Genomic DNA, 19,935 nt, shown 5'->3' with positions numbered 1-19,935 from the left:
GCAAACATTTGAACTGTCTTTTCTTCCTTATTATCACCTCACATTGTCCACCTTCCATCTCCACTCCCGCAAATGTTTCATCCATCCTGCCACAAATTCCGCCAAAGACACAGCCTCTATAAACCTTCTCAGGTCTCACAAGATGCCCTCCTTTCTCTAAGCAGAACAACCACGTCCCACATCCCTCCATCTGGGAACATCCTGGCCCTTCAAGGGGGCTTTTGTGTGTTCTCTGGGAAAGTCTCTCCATGGAAAGTGAGTGCTCCAGTTTAAATCATTTTCCCAGCACCAACTCTATCAAGTACCTAACCAACACGACAAAGTGAACGGTTTTCTTTTTTCTGCAGTATATTTGTAAATATTCCCAAATTTAATCATTATAGCTACCATCAACAGATTATTCGTCCATTTTACAGATGAGAAAACAGTTACTAACATAAGAAAAATCAAGCATTCTCACATAGTTAAACACACAGCACTCAGCCTGGAACCTGGGAACTTCCAAGCTTCATCTAGGGCTCTATTCACTCTCACAAGCGGCCTCCTGTCACCTCCTCCTTTCTGGGCTTTAATGCTGGCTGGACGTGGCCTCCTGCCCCAGTGGCCATGGTCCATCAGGGAGGAAGCAGACCATTGGGATACAGTGACCTCCACCCTGTGCATTTCTCCTCTGTCCTCTTAGACAATCCTGCTCCTACATAGACCCAAATAGGACATGAAACAGGAAAGCTGATAAACATTCCCAGTGGAGGTGTTCATCTTATCTACTGGGGACCTAGGAGAGGATCAGTGCTATCAGGGCCTGTGGCCCCCTCACCTGGACTGAACTTGCAGGCAAGGCGCTCTGCCAATCGGTATCCCTCAGACAGGCTCTCTCGGAAGCCCTGCCCCTGGTGGTTGTCCAGGTCATTGTGGGTGAGGAGGTCCTTGAGGCGCTGCTTGAGCAGGACAGAGTCATCTTTCCCATCCCGTAGTGTCTGCCGTAACTGGGTCAGCTCTCGTGCCTGACTTCGAATTAGGACATCACATGTCCTAAGTGGAACATAAGACACAATTGTAAAAGACAGGGATTTCGGTGAGAACATCCCCAAGGAGACCTCGAAACAGAATTCTGGCACATATCTGATGACTGGCTCAGTCACTCAGTCGGGTCCGATTCTTGCGACCCCATGGACTATAGTGCACCAGTCTCCTCTGCCCATCGGGTCATCTTGGCAAGAATACTGGAGTGGCTTGCCATTTCCTACTCCGTATCTGATGACTGGCCTATGACAAAGAGAAAGAAGGTAAACAAAGGTTTCCTCTGTATCAGAAAGTACTCCTGTAAGATTCCGTGACATTCCAGTCATCTTGTCTTTCTATGAAGATAACCTAATGTCTTCCCTGTTGGCTCAGCTGGTAAAGAACCTGACTGACAATTCAGAAAACACAAGAGATGCAGCTTTGATCCCTGAGTCGGGAACATTCCTTGGAGAAGGAAATGGCAACTCATTCCAGTATTCCTGCCTGGAAACTTCATGGACAGGGGAGCCTGGTGGGCTACAGTCCATGGGGTCATAAAGAGTCAGACACTATCGAGTTACACGCATGCATCAGTGGCTTCCTAAATCTGCATCATGAAGATGTCTCTTCGGGTCCTCACTCGGCCATGCTCATTTCAGTAAAAAATCCACAGAGTATTTTCTGTATTTCTGATGTGGCAACACAAAGTACTGTCCAGTGAATGACAGACAGCCAGTCAGAGTTTGGACAAGCATAGCTGGTGTGAATTGGAAAGAACATAAGAATGACGGGGTCAAGAAAGCATTTTAGGATGTAGTCAGTCAGGAGGGGGTTGTGATTAAAGGCAAATAAGGTGGCAACGGCACAACATTGTGAATGAGCCAAATGCCACTGGTTCACTTGAACGCAGTGAATCTCATGATGTGATTCAAGTCATTTGTTTATTTAAAAGCAAGGTAAATCACTTCCTGAAGAATAACTGGAGTCCACAATTCACCAATCGGTGTTCTCCCCCTCGTTTATAATATTGTGCCCTGTGCCTGCCATGAACATTCCTGCCCTCCTTACCTCAGCCTTTCATCCAGCGTTGGCTTCTCTGCCAGCTTCTTTGCTGGCCTCTGCACCTCAAACATCAGCTTCTCCCCCAGCACGGATTCAACGATGTCCTTACATGCTTCACACTCTGAGGAAAGAGACACACTGCCTCAGGGAGAGCTGACCTTGCCGCTGTGGTCACTGCCTTCAAGGGAACAGGATGGGCCACCTCAGTGGTGGCTGTAACTCCTTCTCCATTCTCTATGGAGAGATTTCCACATCTGATTCCCCAGCGACCGAACCGAGGGGATCCCCATTTTAGAGCTGAGGAAAGAGAAGCTCCTAGGCACAGAACCTAACTAGACAAGATGAACTGCCATTTCACAAAGTCAGAATGCACACCCCCTGAGACTGACCCTGAATCCTGGGCCACAAAACCAAGACCTGCAGCCTCTTAGACGAGACACTGAGCAGGGGCCTGGGGTGGCGATTCCTGTGTGGTTGGGAAGGCTCCTAGGACTACAGGACTGCTGGTTCTCTCATGCTGGCATTTCAGTAACAAACAAGAGTCTCAAGGCATAAACCTCACCTGGACATGCTTTGTGAAATAGAATACATGAAACCATAAGGACCTGAAAGAGAGATGCCCAAACACTGAGAAAGCCTGTGTTATTAGGAACAGTAGAACTATGAACCAAGTGTATTGACACTGAGCCAGGCACGACTGTCAGGGCTTTGTCAGATTCACTCAGTATTCACTACAACTCAAACGATAGTTACTATTACAGCAACAGACAGACAGAGAAGGAAACAGAGGCACAGAAAGGTTCCCAACAGGCTTGTGAGCCCAGGAGACCTGGCCCAGAGTCCATGTCTGTCACACTGTGCTGTGGGGACCTCCACGCCAGGGTGCTGGTGAGACATTTCTTCTTCACCAGCCTCACAATTTCTTTCTTAGAGTTTTGCTACTATCATAAGGAGCAGTGTAAATAAAACTTAGCTTCTCCTTTCCCCAAAGCTCATCCTTTCACTTTCTTAAATAGTAGGCTTTACTTCTTACTTGTCTCTGTGTCAGTCATTTTGTATTAACTCCCTCATTGCTTCATTGAAAATGACTGTAGGAAAGTGACACAGACACAAGTGGTCAAGATTCCTCTCATCCCCTTGTTATGCATGTACCCTGGTCATGACTTCTTTCCTTACTCCAGGCCCCTCTCACTGAACAGGCAAAAATGATTCCAACTGCCAGGCTGCCTACGCGTGTAAAGGGCTCCTCACACTCTGCCTGGGTTTTTACTGGGGCTGGTTCTCTCTCCCACTTAGCACCATCCTCATGTTGGTCACACCTCTTATAGCACAGACTCAGGGTTCCCCGGGCTACTGGTCAACCTGTATCACTGAAGTTTCACCAGCTCAAGTGGGGAGAGAGGGGAAAGTGAAGATTGTCTGATTTCACCAGAAACACCTTCATTATTGCCACAGAGTGTCAAATGGCTTTCTTGGACTCAGGAAGGAGAACCTGCTCACTCAGAAAGCACGGCTTCCTTCTCACCACGGAGCCTCTGTCTTGATGGCATCCCAGAGACCACGGTTTCAATGAGAAGCAGACTCATCCTTAAGCTCCTTTAAATCATATTCCCTGCTTCTCACAGTGTCTAACCACACGTTACCCCGGTGTAACTAGCACAAGATTTTGCCAACGGAACCTCAGGGAACCTCAAACTGATGGAGTTCATCAGTCCCAGAGGTTTAGCCAAGAGGCAGGCAGGATCAGATACAGAACAGAAAAGATTCCAGTCAACACAGCTTAGTTTGCACCCGAGAGACACAGGAACTCCTGTGCCTGCACCAGGAATCACTGTCTGGAATTTTAACTCTAGTCTCACCCTACACATCACTAAAAACTTGGAAAAGTGCCTCCACTCCTTGTGCCTCAGTTTTCCCAGCCTCAGGAAACTGAAGGCAAAAGAGCCACTACTATCTTTCCTGGCTTGTCGTCAGAATGGAATTCAAAACGACAAAGGGAAAAGGAGCCCAATTCTGGGGACTTACAGTTTCTTAGAGGAAAGACAGTGATCATTCATTGCTTGGGTGACCATGACCCCAGAAACTTACTGTTTTTCTGCAGCTGGTTGGCCAGGGAGTAAACAGTAGCTTCGGATATGAGGAGTTTCTCTTTGACGTCTCTGAAGTCCTGCTTGTACTTTGCCAGCTCCAACAAAAGCTCCTGGTTGACTTCCGTGACGCTACATTCTGCACTCAGATTCGATAAAGAGGGAAGACATACTGCCATGGTGACATTTGGTAGAAGGGGTAGAAGCCAGGGGTGGGGAGGAGACACCCAGTATATGGGGGATTAAAGACAAGCAAAATCACGTCGCTTTAATCAGCACTGAGGGAATGACAAAAACTGGAATTCCTGACTTGCTATTGGGAACAACTAGAGGGTTCTCTACTACAAGAAGAAGTTGAAGATGCTAGAGCTCAGAGCCAAAGGTGCCGTGTGCGGCTCAGACTCAGACAGGAGTGAAGGAGGGGGACAAAGCCTGCTAGGTGACCATCTGGAGTTGCCATAACAGAACTGGTCGGGGGAGGGGTTCATGGAATCTTCGGGGCCCCTGCCTTCCAGGTGCCTAGGCCTTGACCGTTTGTGGCCATCACCACTGATAGCACCCAAGCCCTCAGCAGCCACTCTTAGGTTGTCTACCACTGACCTATCTCCTTCCAAAAACTATCTAAGCTGAGTTCCCATTGTTCATTCTTCTGTGTATAAAAAGATTCGAGGGAGAAATACTTGGCCAGCAGGTCTTAAATGTCTGTCGGGCTGTCATAAAGTCACCTCAGTTCAGTACATTTCAGTCGCTCAGTCATGTCCAACTCTTTGCAACCCCGTGGACTGCAGCACACCAGGCCTCCCTGTCCATCACCGACTCCTGGAGTCCACTCAAACTCAGGTCCATTGAGTCGGGGATGCCATCCAACCATTTCATCCTCTGTCATCCCCTTCTCCTCCTACCTTCAATCTTTCCCAGCATCAGGGTCTTTTCCAGTCAGTCAGTTCTTTCCCTCAGATGGCCAAAGTATTGGAGTTTCAGCCTCAGCATCAGTCCTTTCAATGAATATTCAGGATTGATTTCCTTTAGGATGGACTGGTTTGATCTCCTTGTAATCCAAGGGACTCTCAAGAGTCTTCTCCAATACCACATTTCCAAAGCATCAATTCTTCGGCACTCGCTTTCTTTATAGTCCAACTCTCACACGCATACATGACCACTGGAAAAACTATATCACCTCATCTCTTTAAACAGATCTTAAGGCTTTTCCACAAGTGAAGGATGTCAAACTTGTAGCCTGTCATGAACTTCTTCTGTAGGTATTCTCCAGTTTAGTCTGTGTCCTAAAAACTGTAGGATAAAAATCAGAGTACAATTTAAGTGATTAAATAATCTTTAAACATATATTCTGTCCCATCTCAGAATTCTTTTGCTGCATCCCGTTGTTATGTTAATTTCTTCTCTTTACTGGGCAACATGTTGGCTTCAGAATAAACTTAAATATAACATCCCTACCTTCTAAATTCTTCCTCTGGGTCTGGGTTGTTCTATTTTTTTTAAATGTTACTAAACACTGCACTTCATACTTTCATTATGTATTTCATTGAGCCTCACAAGAGCTCTTTCCAAGCTGTCAAAGTGACTAAGAGTTTCTGTGGATGTCCTTGAAAACATGGTGTGCTTGTGCTCAGTCACTTCATCCTTGTCTGATGCTTTGCGATCCCAGGACTGTAGCCCGTCAGGCTCCCCTGTCTATGGGGATTCCCCAGGCAAGCATACTGGAGTGGGTTGCTATGCCCTCTTCCAGGGGAGCTTCCTGACCCAGGGATCAAACCCACATCTCCTCTGTCTCCTGCATTGCAGACTGATTCTTTACCATGAACCACTGAATACATGGGGTGCCTATCTGTTTAGGAAAGATTTGACTGCCTCGTGCTATTGTTCTGTGCTCATTCAGCTCACCCACACATTGAACAGACCAGGGTTCCAGAGCAGTGTTTGTGGCACACAGTTTGATCCATCTCTTGGAGTTTTCCTCATGCCACTGACCTGTGGTTATATTCCAAAAACAGAGCATGGTGAAGTTCAAGGTCGTAGGGCAGGGATCATGATGATCCAAAGGGAATTTAAGCATTGTGTTCAGCGACACAGAAGCTGAGTTTGAGGAGAGACAGGCAGGCCCTCGGATAGTGATGGTCTGAACCAACTCCTCACTTCCTCAGCATCTCGTCCTACCCGGGTCTTGTGAGTCAGAGACTTGGGGAACCTGTACAGCATCCGTCTCTTCAGTTGAGCTGTTGCTCTACCTGGATGGAGGGTGAAATGGGGATGACAACAGGCCACTGGGCATTTGTTCATGTTAAGGTAAGAGATGCAAAACTGGAAAAACTACTTATGAAAGCTAATCTTCCCCACACCCCACGTGGTCCTCCCACTACAATGATTCATGATACTCGGGGCGTGAGACTCAGCAAAGGCTTTAGGGAAATCTATTTTCCGGTTGCTGTGGGGCCTGACATTCTGTGGGGGAAAGAAAAACGTGTCAAGTTTCTTCATTTTAAATGTGATGAAACCAAAAAAGCTCACAAAACATATCTGACTTGAGGTCAAACAGGGATGAATTTTGCCATGCTCCAGAAGTATATAACAGGTAGAGTTCCTTGACTGACACCGTGCCAGGCATTTCACACATATTATGATACTTTCTTTCATCGTAATCATTCAAGGTAACACCACTGTTGTAGAGTTACATAAAATAATTTATTAGACCAAAGTTAAAATTGAAAAAAAAAAAAAACAACAGTTTATCAAGCCAAGTTAGCTATTGCTTTGCATTTTGTCGGTAGGAGAAACCTATTGTTTTTATCCTGCCTTGGCCCCATTTCATACTCTTTTTCTCTGTGACCTGACTTTATTCCTAGAGCCCTACCTTTTTTCAACTAAACCATTTCTATGCACTGAGCAAAAGCAGAAGTGAAGGCTGGGCCCTTCTAAATGCCTCCTCAGTGCTTATGTGTTTCAGGACACCAGACACCATCTGGAGGAAAGAGCAGCCTGTCGGTTAGAATGTGTGCTGTGCTACGCTGCTTGAGTCCTGCCCGACTCTTTGTGATCCTCTAGCCCTCCAGCCTCCTCTGTTTATGGAATTTCCCAAGTAAGACTAGTGGAGTGGGTTGCCATTTCTTCCTCCAGGGAATCTTCCTGACCCAGGGATCAAAACCGTGTCTCTTGTGTGTCCTACATTAGCAGGCGGGTTCTTTACCACTAGCGCCCCTGAGAATCCCATCTGTTAGAATGGGCAGCTGCTTTCCCAGCCCACTGAAGTTAGCAGGATGTCCCAGGACAGGAAGGGACCACTTCCCTTCTACTCAAGGATCTTTTCTCTCAGTGACTGTGCTCTATTGGGCCGAACTCTCCTGAAATGGAATGTTCTTGCTCACTTTCTGGTTTCTTGTTACGTTGAGTATTTACAAAATTTTCTAACAAATACCTTTGTTGAAGTTTGCATTTATAGCAATACGAGTTATTTTTCAAAAAGTGGCAGCTTGGAGAAGACTGATCCCATCAATGAGCAAACAGGGTGAATTTAGCTTGCACTCAAAGCCAGACTTGAATTTAAAATTAGGGCTCTCACTCTCCTCAGGGTGGATAGTCAGGTGCCACAGGCGTGTGTCCCCAGGGAATGTGTCTCTGCTGTAAACTAGAGAAGAGTTAAATGGGGTCAGATGGGCCTAGTCCTTCAATTCTAGAGTCTTCCAATAGTTCTCTGCTTTAGTCACTGGAGTGGAAACACCCTTCTTCTTCTGTTCTGTCCTACTTCTGTGTTTGGGGTAAAAGGTATACAGCTCAGTGTGTTCTGTCCCCAAGCTGATCATTGTAAGAATCACCTGGGAGAGTTAGTCCCAAACAAGTGCACAGTCCTCACCTGTAGCAAGTGTGACTCAGCGAGTTGAGGTGGGACCTGGAGTCTCTTTGTTAAAGGTGCTCAGGTGTGCACTTAGCTTTACCCGCTGGTTTCACTGACCTCCCTCATGATTCGAGGGGATGATTATTACATTTATGGTACTTCTAGTGTTCAAAATTGACTGGTGCCAAAAAGATAACTCTCTGCTGCTTTGCAGATGAGGAAACTGAGGCACACAGAGGGTCTCTAACGGGCCGAGATCCCCTTGCTGTAAGTGCTGGAGCCACATCCGGGTAACGACCCTTCTCCTCCGAAACCCCATCCCACATTTTCCAGTTCACTTTTGTCTCAGATTCTTCCAAGTAGCTGTTTCCTTCACCTATACTGCATTTCTACCAAGAACTTCCCAAATGTATTAATCATCTCTCGATACTTTTTTTCACAACAGATATTTTGCAGAAAAGTCTATCACCACCCCGTGATGCATATTGGTGACTTATTAAGAAACTGAATATGGGTGTGGGTAACTTTGTTACTCTTCCCTCTTTCCTTCAGCAGTTTGTGTTCTGTTTACTTACACCAGTATAGTGTCTTAACTGCTATAGTTTTAACCTGAGTTTTGAAATCTAGTAGAGTAAATCCTCCAGCTTAATTCTCCTTCAGTGTGTCTTGGCTAACTGAGATACTTTGATTTCCACTTACATGTTATAATTAGTGTGCAAAATATACCCCCCGCAAATGCCAGCTGCAATACTATTCAGAATAACAAGGATTTGACATTCTAAAAATATTGTCTTCCAATCTATGACTATAACGTATATTCTATTTATGTATGTCTTCTTTAATTTCTCTCAGCAATAGTTTTCAGGAGTCATCACTACCTGTATTCTTAAGCATTAAATGATCATGGGTGTTTATCTCTATTATGTTTTATTGAATTTCATTTCCTAACACTGCTGGTATAGAGAAATGTGGTAGATTTTTATATGAATCCTCTTGACTGCACCATTTAAAAATATGCGACTAAATGCATTTTGATAGATGTACACACTATGGAAGCCACAGCCACAATCAAGATGCAGGGTGTTTCCATCGGTCACAACTTTCCTTGTTCCCCTTTGCAATCCATCACTCCCTCAACTCTTAGCCCCAAGCAACCATTGCCAGTTTAGATGAATTTGCCTTTTTAACAAATTTATAAAATGGAACAGTATACATACTCTTTCTTGTCTGCAAATTAAGCACTCAACACATAGGTAAGAGATGATGTGTATAAAACCTCAAAATTGTAAATGCAGAAGAATATTATTATCATCTCTGCTTCAGAAATGAGCCCCATTCTCCTGGCCCCTCATAAGAATGAAGATCTCTAATTCTTCTCCAAACACCATTTATGCACCTTATGGCACACTTACTTGGAGGACATCCACGTGTGGGCACTTCCAAGTTGCAGGCTGGGGGTCTAGGGCAGAGCCTCAAGGTCCCATCGTCCTCCTCCTGGGATTGGTGCTCCCAGCAGTATAAAACTCATCCTCCTCCTGGGATTGGTGCTCCCAGAGTATAAACCTCCTCCTCCTCCTCCTCCAGGTTTTGGTGCTCCCTGCAGTATAAACCTAATCCTCCTCCTGGGATTGGTGCTCCCAGCAGTATAAACCTCCTCCTCCTCCTGGGATTGGTGCTCCCAGCAGTATAAACTTCCTCCTCCTCCTGGGATTGGTGCTCCCAGCAGTATAAACCTCCTCCTCCTCCTCCTGGGATTGGTGCTCCCAGAGTGTAAACCTCCTCCTCCTCCTAGCATAAGTGCTCCCAGCAGTATAAACCTCATCCTCCTCCTGGGATTGGTGCTCCCAGCAGTATAAACCTCCTCCTCCTCCTACTGGGATTGGTGCTCCCAGCATATAAACCTCATCCTCCTCCTGGGATTGGTGCTCCCAGAGTGTAAACCTCCTCCTCCTCCTCCTGGGATTGGTGCTCCCAACAGTATAAACCTCATCCTCCTCCTGGGATCGGTGCTCCCAGCGGTATAAACCTCCTCCTCGGCAGGTGCACAAGCTCACTGTGGACTAAGCTCCTCTCCTGGTCCTTCCTGCTCAGCTCAGGTTGCTCCTTGAGAACTCAGGTGATGCTGTGCATTCCTCACTTCCGACTGAATTTTCCAAACTCAACTTGTCCTTATGCTCACCTCCCTTGGCAAACAGCTCCTCGACCATTACCTTGCTGTTCTTTGGGTTGTCTCATCCTCTGAACCTGTTGCTTCCTTTCTTCCATCCCCTCTCTCCTTTCTGTGTTTCCAGTGTGTGGGCCCAGTTGAGGCTCCTATAGGAGACACACAGAGAAGGAACCAAGGTCAGGTCTTGGCTGCAGATCCCAGGGAACATTTAACATGCATCTCAGTCTCTCATGCACTCAGAAAAAACTCAGCAGGAAAGGAATTTGGAGAATTTGAATAACCTTATCTTACAGATGAGGATACTGAGGCCCAGAGAGATATGGAGATTTCGCCTAAGTTCCCACACCCTTATGCAGCATAGCTGCCACACAAACCTTGACCACAAATTTTTGTATCCAAAGGCACCAGGAACCCATGGCTAAATTTCAGGGGACATTTGAACAAACATACTTATTTCCCTTCTTAAAATAAAAATACCTGACGGACATGTCCCCAAAAGAATTTCATCTCTTTTCAATAATCCTATATTTTTATACTTGGCATTCCTTTCTTTCTCCAGGGTATCTTCCTGACCCAGGGATTGAACGCCGGTCTCCTGCATAGCAGGCGGATCCTTTACCATCTGAGTCACCAGGGAAGCCCAATCTCTTTCCAATAGTCCTAAATTTATACTGTTTTCCACCTTGGTGGACACAATGGGACCAAGGAATGCATGAATATTAACTACATCACAGTCTTTATTTAAAAATTAGATGTGACTCTCTAAAACATCTGGCTCCTGTGCTAGAGGCCATATTTTTGAGAGCCAGGTACTCTCTGTGCCTTAGTCAACCTTCCTCTCCAGAGCCTCTTCAAAGCCTGCCACAGAGAACATTCAGTAAATGCTTGTCAAGCAGACCAATACTAGTTACCAGGAATCACTAACTCTTACTGATGTCTTCTACTCCCTACCCTATATCCATCAATCCTGCCCTGTGTCTATGTGAAAACAATGAAAGCACAGCCCTGGCGACATAAGTCCAAGATGCAAATTCCAGCTCCACTAAAATACCAAGTCTGCTTTACATGATGATTTCATCGCCCTCTTTGAGCACATGGATCTCATGTATAGTGGAGAAGGATGGATCGTGTAAAATCGAGAAAGTGGTACTAACCTTGGATGATTGACTGTGATATCATACAGGAGAGAGGCCCCATTCCCTGGGTGCTGGCTGCACAGTATAGGAAATCTACAGCAGAGACACTACAGGGCATGTTAGAAACATGGGGATAAGGCTTGAGAAACTGCATTTCAGACAAAAATTCCAGGGAGACTCTCATGAAGGAAAAGCCCCAACATTAAACAAATGGCCCAGAATGAAGACCTTGAAATCCTAGCAGCAACAAGCATGACTCAGCTTAAGTAAAGCAAGTCCCTTGTCAAGGTGGCTTCTCAAGGGGAAATGTCTCCTTTGCAGGATGGTGCCCGACCCTGCCCAGTCCCACTCTCTTCCAGGACAGAACTGGGCAGCAGTGGCCAGTGGTACGTGATGAAACCTCAGGAAGTGAGCATAACTGGGGACCAATCCTCAGGCCCCTCCATGTGCCAGCTTCACTCCAAGCCCACAGGTAAACACAAAGCTGGTAGGTCAGCCTGTAGGATCTACCCCTTTCCCACCAGGGCATCCTCTCCCATTCCTCCTCTAGTCCCTGCTCACAGAGTGAGGTAAAGCAAAGGCCCTGGCAGTGCCAAGTCCTTCCCAGTGCACCCCTCATCCTCCCCACCCTGGGCCTCGGGGCAGAGCAGCGATGTGAAAGTCAGTGACTACCTACCTCTGTGCTCTCACGGTCACATCCTTCTCAGTCCCGCACCCTGGTCCCGCCGCAGCCCACTCTCAGACCCTTCCAGAATGCCAGGTGCCAACATCTGCAGAACATTCTTCCATCATCAAGAGTTATTACAGAAAGGGGGGGTTGTTTCTGCACAGAAATTAGCAAGGAAAAAAATCAGGGTTAAATTATGGCCCAACCCCTTTTCACACTGTGGGGTCAACATCTTTTTAGGTTACAATTTAGGAACATTCCTAGGAATGGGCTCAACTGATTATGGCAAAGCTTTAAAGTCCAAGGTAAAAGGCTTAGTTTTTTACTTTGAAGCCACTGCTAACACTTCACATTTTTCTTCAAAGTGGCTGCTAGAGAATGCATTGGTGTTTTAAATAAATGTAGAGAATGCCTGCCTTATGGATAATCTTTCCCTTTAAGTTTCATCTTTTTCCTTATTACCAAGTTCTCTTTTAGATCAATAAGACCCAATGATTTTCTTTTATGTTGTTTCCTAAAGAAAAATATGTCGAAATCAAATTGCTGCTTTCAGCCCAATATTATGCAGTGAAATCAACTTTTTAGGTGGCATCTTTCCATCATTTTTTCATGGAGTGACATAGGAACCCTGGAACCCATGACTGGCCTCAGGATTCCTTTACTGGAAAGCTCATTCAGAGGCAGACCCCACATGTCCTCTGACCTTGAGAATCAACTGAACTGCATTTCTCCCCAGTCCTGACATGGCAAAAAGGAGAGAGAATTGGGGTCAAGAGAGAAGATGATGACAAAGTGAGAGTGAACTGAGAAGTCAGGGGAGGTTTCTGATTAGGGTGGGAGGACCGATGGGGATGGAATCTAGAGGGATGTTCATTGAGAACCTGTGCTCCCACAGGTGGACCAGAAATTTCCTCTTGGAAGGTCAGCACAGGTCAGGAGTCACCTGTGCATTCTGATACAGACGGTGACAGTTTGCTCTGATCGGTGCAGTGGATTCCTTACCTCCAAATTAGTCCTTGCCTTCTTCAAAACATCGTGTGTCCTGGTCACTGAAACAACAAAACAGTTCCCAAAGGCAGAAATTACCAGCGGGGTCCACATCTGACTTGGGTGTGTGTGGTCTAAAGTTTGTCTTTCTGGCCACTCAGCTTGGGGTCTCCTGCTCCCCTTCACCCCTCACATCTCCTCCTCTGCCTCTATGATTACTGATGGCACAGGAGGTTCAGGGATGTCACATCAGTCTCCCCCATCACCTGGCCTCTCTGGTCACTGTCCATTCACAGCACAAGTGGGGAGCCTGGAAGGCCCCCCAATTTCCTGTCCCATTCCCTGTCCCAGGGCACCCACACTGGCTGAAGATGAACTGCTCCATGCTCTCCTTCTGCTGGTTGGCGGTCTTCAGGCGCTCACATGTACTCTGAAGGAGACTCTCCTGTTTGGATAGTTTGGTTCTCAGTTCCAGAAGCTCCTTTTTCATGGACTCTCCCTGGAAAGAAACATAGGTGTTCTGTCAGTGGTCAGAAGGCCTAAAGCACCCTGTGATTTGTGGCTCTTTACAACCACAAACAGGATTCTACAATCTTCTCAAGTATTTCTGGACCAGATTTCCCTGCCTCTAAAACCCTCCAGCAGGTGATGGCTCAGGATGGGCCATGAGGTGGGAACACTGAGGACCTGGAAGCTCCTGTGCAAAGGAGCACAGGCCACACTCCAACTGCTGCAGAGAACCTGAGTCCAGGCCACACTGAAACTCCCAGCTGTAAGTAAGAGCTCTGATTTAGTGCTGACATAGTTATATCACTTGGGTATCAAAACTCGGTCATTAGGAATATTATGCCTGGGGAGACAGGGCTGGCCTGAGACAGTCTACAAGTCTGTAAATATATCTGCCAACCTCAGGATGGCAAAATACTTCCTCCTTGGAAATAGCAAAGTTGGATCCTCTAAAGTTATCATTGATACCAGTCTGGAGTGAGAAGCCTAGGAGGGATTTGGAAATCTACCTAATCCAAGATCATCAACCAGAGTGGCCTGAGATTTGAAAGCGCCTGGGGGAGGCTGACTCTCATCAGGCTTGACCCAGAGACACAGGTTTAAGTGGAAATTGTTCTGGGATTTCAGTGGGTGAGTAAAAAGGGCTGGTCCACTCCTGGTGACATTCTGTGATCCTGTCTGCCTGTGTGGACCTGGGGGTGAGTGGGAGTGGGCTCAGGATGGAAAAGGAGGAGGCGTTGATGTTTTGAATGGCCCTGAACGCAGCTCAGCTGAACTTCAGAAAGTTAAAGGGATGGAACATTTGTGGGTTACCAGGGTTCTCATGTCTCTGCCTCTTCTGTGTTCTTTTCTTCTCCTGTTTGGCTCCTTATCCTGGGGCTCAGGCTGTGAGGAGAGGGATGTTTTCAGACCTGCACAGAGAGCGCTCACCACAGAGGAGAGGTCTCCCTCCAGGGACACACGCCTCAGGTCGCCTTCTCCCAACTGCCCATTTGGCTCCTGATCTTCAGGCTCTGCAGGCCGAGGAGTTAGAAGGCTAGTTAGGGGGCAGAACCGGTAGAGGACGCTGGCTTCTTACCACTTTGCCCACAAGGGCAGGGCCAGGGGAGCTTAGAAAGGCTGCTCGCCAGAACGTGGTGAGGAGGGAGGCCGACTCCTCCAGCAGGTGGTGCAGGGCGGTGGCGCTGCTCCTCAGCTCCTGGATGCCTTCGCTGCCCACCACCTGGGAAAGGGGGCGGTAGCCATGGGCATCCCTGTGGCTGAGAGAGCACAGGCCTCGGCTTCCTTTGTGAGCGAGGTACGGCCACAGGCTTGCTTGAACCTGTGAGACTTTTTCTAACCTGGAAGCCGAGGTTCTCTGACTCAGCAAGGGCCTCCCACTTTGTGAGAGTTCATTTGATTCCACACTTTTTAGCTTTTAGTCCTGCTTCGTGCTCTGGAGTTCTAAGGTCCCTATTTTTGCACCCCCACCCCCACTGCCCTTCCCTAAATCCACTGCCCTTCCCTAAATCCAGGCCTTATGCTTCAATTGGGCTGCACCATTTGTAGCTCGAAGGACTGAGAGCTGCTCCCTTTACCTGGCATGTTCTCCTTTCCAGAGAACTGCACATCCCCCAGGGGCGCCCTAACCCCCATGAGCCTGTCACCTTCCTTCTGGGATAATCGCCACTTCTGGGTTCACTCCGTCACACCCACGGCACTGCCAGCACTGTGCCTGGAGCCCCTTGTTGCCTTTGTTGACTCAGGTGTGGGCCTCCCTCTCACGTGTGGGGGCTCCTGGAGCTCGACTGCACAGCGGCTGGTACCTAGGTCTTCCCTGGGGAAAGACTCTGAGAAGCCTTGTGGCCTGCTCTCCTCCTGCTCGGCCTGAGCAGAGAAGTCCAAGGCTGCCACTCTCCTCACCCCTTCCACACATCTGACCCATATGGATGAATATTCTCAATTCCCAGGAAACTGATGAAGTGATTTTATCCTGCCCACAAATGATCATATCCCAGTGTGACTTTAGCAGATAATAAGCTACCAAACAGCACTGCAAGGATGCTGATGCTTAACATGCTCTGCTGATGAGGATGGCAAAGCTGCACATGCTTTTCTGTGGTTCTCAGGGGAAATACAGAGTCAGCTACATCTGGAACAGAACAAAGCTTGTCGTGAAACAAGCTGGTGGAGACAGAAGGCCTAGCTGGATGGAAATGGAAGATACATCCTCAGCTGGTGAGAGATATGCAGCAGGAAAAAAGACAGTGGGAGAAGCAGCTAAAATCAAAAGAAGAAAGGGCTTAAGGAAAAGGTGCACCTAAGAGCTAAAGTGGGATTACCTCTATGCCTGGAGCTACGGGACCAGAGAAGCTTCAGGCTGGTCTCACAAGTGATGCTATCTTCTTGACCAGCAGTCTGCCTTCCCCAATCTGCTCTCTTAGGGCACTATAGTCATCAATGTGGCTGATGACGTGGCGGCCATGCTTATTGGCAAAGGAGCCGTCAGTAGCATCACCCTCCAGCTTGGGAGGCTTCTTCGTTACTGGAGAAGCATCCAAACCCAGCTCTGAAGAATAAAACCACAACAACAAAGAAACCACTGTTATTCATAGTCACCCTCAGTTCAATCCAAAAGGGACATCAAAGAGTAAAAGAGGCCAGAAACAAGATCAACAGTTTTGGTAAGCACACATATTCTTGTGAAGTCCATACATATTCTGGGTTCTATGGGATTTAACTCTGCACTCTAATCACTGTTCTGATGAGTCAGTACTAGAAAATATGTACTAGGATAAGAAGCATAGGAGACATAAGCCTAGGTGAGTTTGAAATGCCCCATTGGAGACCAGACCGCAACCTGGAAAATATCACGAAGAGATTGATATGATCCTACTCAGGCAAATGTGGCTTAGAACCGGATTTCTAGCTCAGGCCTCTCTGCTGTGTGATGAGGAGGAGGAGTGACTGAGCTGGCAGGGATGAGTCCTGGCTGCTGCTGTGGGGAGGCGCTGAGAGGGCAAAGCCTGAGAGGGAAGAGAAGCAACACCGAGACAGAGCATAACGAGGGAGCAGGAACACAGCAAATCAAAGCTTCTCTGAATCCTGGGCGGGCCTGTTCACTCCCACAAACCTCAGCATATCAGTGACTCGTCTCAGTGCCTATATTCTCTCATGTGAAACACAGAGATGGTAAATGCTGCACTAGCTCTGACGAAATTATTTGAAAACATGGTAAATTTTAAAACACTCCACAAACATAAGGAATAGGCATTAACATATACAGTTGTTAATTGTTTTGAGTACTGCACCCCACTCCAGTACTCTTGCCTGGAGAATCCCATGGACAGAGGAGCCTGGAAGGCTGCAGGCCATGGGGTCGCTTAGAGTCAGACACGACTGAGCGACTTCACTTTCACTTCACTATGGTGTCTGCTGCTGCTGCTAAGTCACTTCAGTCGTGTCCGACTCTGTGTGACCCCATAGACGGAAGCCCACCAGGCTCCCCCGTCCCTGGGATTCTCCAGGCAAGAACACTGGAGTGGGTTGCCATTTCCTTAGGCACTTGTAAATTATTTCATTTAATGCTCCACATAATAGTTTATATTATCCTCATGTTAAAGATGAGGAAGCTAAGGCTTAACTACTTGAGGAGTTTTAACACTTTTCCAAAGGCAAACATGTAAGTGGCAAACTCAGAATCCGGATCTGACCCTAAACTCCATGCCCTCAAGGCGCTGTATTGAAGCATCTTTGACTTCACTCTGGCCCTAAGGAGTGTGGAAGAGGCAACATTGTCCCTTCCACCACACACATCCTGGGGACCTTCCCATTGCCTGAGGGCTTCACGGTTCCCTTTTCCTTCCTGCCTTGGAAGAACAGCGGCTTGTTTCCAGGGTTAGTGCTGGTGGGGAATTTCTGGCTAATGCAGGAGGAGCTGAGACTGGCTTTGCTGGCACCGCCATCCAACTGCTGTTCAGGCTGCAGTCGCAGACAGGTGTTCACCTGAACCCTCTGCTCCAGCTGCCCTCACAAAGCTCGGATCTCTGCCACCAGAGGGCTCAGGTCACTGCTCAAAGGGACTTGGTGACAGGCATCCCAGGTGTAAGCTGAGAGGAGAGAGAGGTCTGGTGGCACTGAACCGAGTGTTTCCAAGCATGTGTCAGAACACTCTCCTGTGATGTTCTGTTCTGACAAGGACCCCACTGTAATCTCAGAACCCCAGGAGTAATGTGGCTTAGAACCTGCTTAGAACCATTACACCCCCTGCCGTGATGGGGATGTCACTTTTCCTGGGTGAGGACTGGCATATATTAAGATGGTACACACTCCAGCCTGGAATTTCCTTGAGACTCAAATGACCCTTGTCCATCTAGAGGGCACATGACTGGCAGATGAAGTCAAACCTAATATTTCTCCTCCTGATTAACCTTAGTCCTGCAGGCTAGAGAGCAGGGTCTTTCAAGGCAGAAGATCAGTACTAAGCTGGAGAAGTGCACAGACTGAGGGAGATGTGATGACCTCCACATTCAGGAATCAAAGGGGAGAGGAAGAAGAAGGCATCAGGCCTTTGGGCAACACTTCAGAATGGGAGGGATATAGGGCTTCCCTGGTGGCTCACTGGTAAAGAATCCGCCTGCTAACACAGAAGACGTGAGTTCAATCCCTGGCCCAGGAAGATCCCACATGCCGTGAAGCAACTAAACCCATAGGCCACAATTACTGAGCCTGTGCTCTGGAGCCTGGGAGCTACAACGAAGGGGCCCATATGCCTAGAGCCTGTGCTTTGCAGCAAGAGAAGCCACCACAATGAGAAGCCCACCCATCCCAACTAGAGAAAAGCCTGTGCAGCAATGAAGACCCAGCACAGTCAAAATGAGAGGGATAGATGAGAGAACATAACTAATTGGACTTCTCAAGTTCTAATTGCTTTTTTACCAGCACTCACCACCCACAGCCTTTCTCTATGGACTGGGAGAAGAAGAAATCTAAGAAATATTCTATAAGACTATCATTGCTCATCTAAAAACATTGAAGTCAAATGTATTTGAAAAGATAGAATTTGTTTCCGTTTTTATCAAGGTAACAGGATGCATATACCATATGATACCTGCATCCAGTTGCCTCAGAGCCACAGGCCTTAACCAAACACATTATTTCTGCAGTGAGCTATGTGAATATTCTCACGAAATGGAATAAATGAAGAGGAGTGCAGGACAAGGTGGCAGAGTAGAAGGACGAGCTCACCTCTTCTTATGAAAACACTAAAATCACAACTAACTGCTAAACAACTATCACCAAAGAACACTGGCAGCTACCCAAACGGATATTCTGCCTCCAAAGACAAAGAAGACACAGAGAGAGAGCAGGAGGAGTGCCTTCATGATATCATCAAATCCCATGCCTGCTGGGTGGGTTACCCACAAACGGGAAAATACATTGCAGCAGTTCTCCCACAGGAGAATTCTGAGTCCCACACCAGGCTTCCCAGCCTGGGCATCTGTAATAGGAAGGAGGAGCTACTGGAGCATTTGGCTTTGAAAGCCAGCAGGGTGTGAGTGCAGGAGTTCCACGGGGCTGGGAGAAACAGAGACTCCAGTTTTAGAGGCTGCACACAGAGTTTCATGAGCACTGGGACCTAGGCCAAAGCAATGACTCCACAGAAACCTGGGCAGGTCTTGGAGGGTATCCTGGCTCTCGGTAGGGACATGGACACTGATGGCAGGAGCTCCGGGAAATACTCAACAATGTAAGCTCTCCAGGAGGTCACCACTTTGGCACCGAGACCTGGCCCCACCCAACAGTCTATAGGCTCCAGTGCTGGGATGCCTCAGGATTACCAACAGGAGGATGGGAACACAACACTACTCATCAGCAGACAGGCTGAATAAAGTCATCTGGAGCCCACTGATGCCTCTAAACATACCCCTTGACCTAGCTCTGCCCATTAGAGGGGCAAGATTCAGGTCCACCCACCACTAGGCTGGCACCAGTCTCTCCCACCAGGATGCCTGAACAATCTCCTGGACCAACCTCACTCACTAGGGTGGCAGATATCAGAAGCAAAAAGAACTGTAATCCTGCTGCCTGTCGAAAGGCGACCACAAACACAGAAACTTAGACAACACGAGACAGCAGAGAAATATGTTCCAAACAAAGGAACAAGATAAAACCCCAGGAGAACAACTAAGTGGCGTGCAGGTAGGCAATCTACCAAAAAAAAAATTCAGAGTAATCTTGGGTAAAGATGATTCAAAATCTCAGAAAAGAATGGAGGCACAGATCAAGAGGATACAGGAATGTTTAACAAAGAGCTAGAAGGTATAAAGAACAGAGTTTTACAATAACTAAAATGAAAAAGGCACTAGAAGGAATCAGTACCAGAATAAATGAGGCAGGAGAAAGTTGAGAGTGTTCCATTTCTAACATTTGATATTCATTAACTGGCAGGCCACAGCTCCACTCTTCTCAAACACAACAATAAGGCACAAAAG

The 19,935-nt window shown here is 47.3% G+C and overlaps 1 protein-coding gene across 1 annotated transcript in view; it reads right to left on the bottom strand.

The window, feature by feature from the left end:
* Positions 1-19,935, bottom strand: part of LOC129549543 (NBPF family member NBPF4-like) — a 119,123-nt gene that overhangs the window by 29,434 nt on the left and 69,754 nt on the right. Inside the window, exons 3-14 of the mRNA XM_088835654.1 lie at positions 15,784-16,010; positions 14,541-14,684; positions 14,276-14,347; positions 13,316-13,454; positions 12,971-13,017; positions 11,978-12,124; positions 11,320-11,408; positions 10,209-10,311; positions 6,141-6,397; positions 4,153-5,441; positions 2,071-2,185; positions 818-1,032 (exon numbers count right to left, since the gene is read on the bottom strand). Coding sequence (XP_088691780.1) covers positions 818-1,032; positions 2,071-2,185; positions 4,153-4,330 — 508 coding nt within the window. The 5' untranslated portion in view covers positions 4,331-5,441; positions 6,141-6,397; positions 10,209-10,311; ... (5 more) ...; positions 14,541-14,684; positions 15,784-16,010. The remainder of the gene's footprint in view (positions 1-817; positions 1,033-2,070; positions 2,186-4,152; positions 5,442-6,140; positions 6,398-10,208; positions 10,312-11,319; positions 11,409-11,977; positions 12,125-12,970; positions 13,018-13,315; positions 13,455-14,275; positions 14,348-14,540; positions 14,685-15,783; positions 16,011-19,935) is intronic.

This window comes from Moschus berezovskii, chromosome 4 (genome assembly GCF_049115385.1).
Source record: "Moschus berezovskii isolate FMDL1 chromosome 4, NW_MosBer_1.0, whole genome shotgun sequence".
NCBI classification, from domain to species: Eukaryota; Metazoa; Chordata; class Mammalia; order Artiodactyla; family Moschidae; genus Moschus; species Moschus berezovskii.
This window is presented reverse-complemented; position numbering and strand designations above follow the sequence as displayed.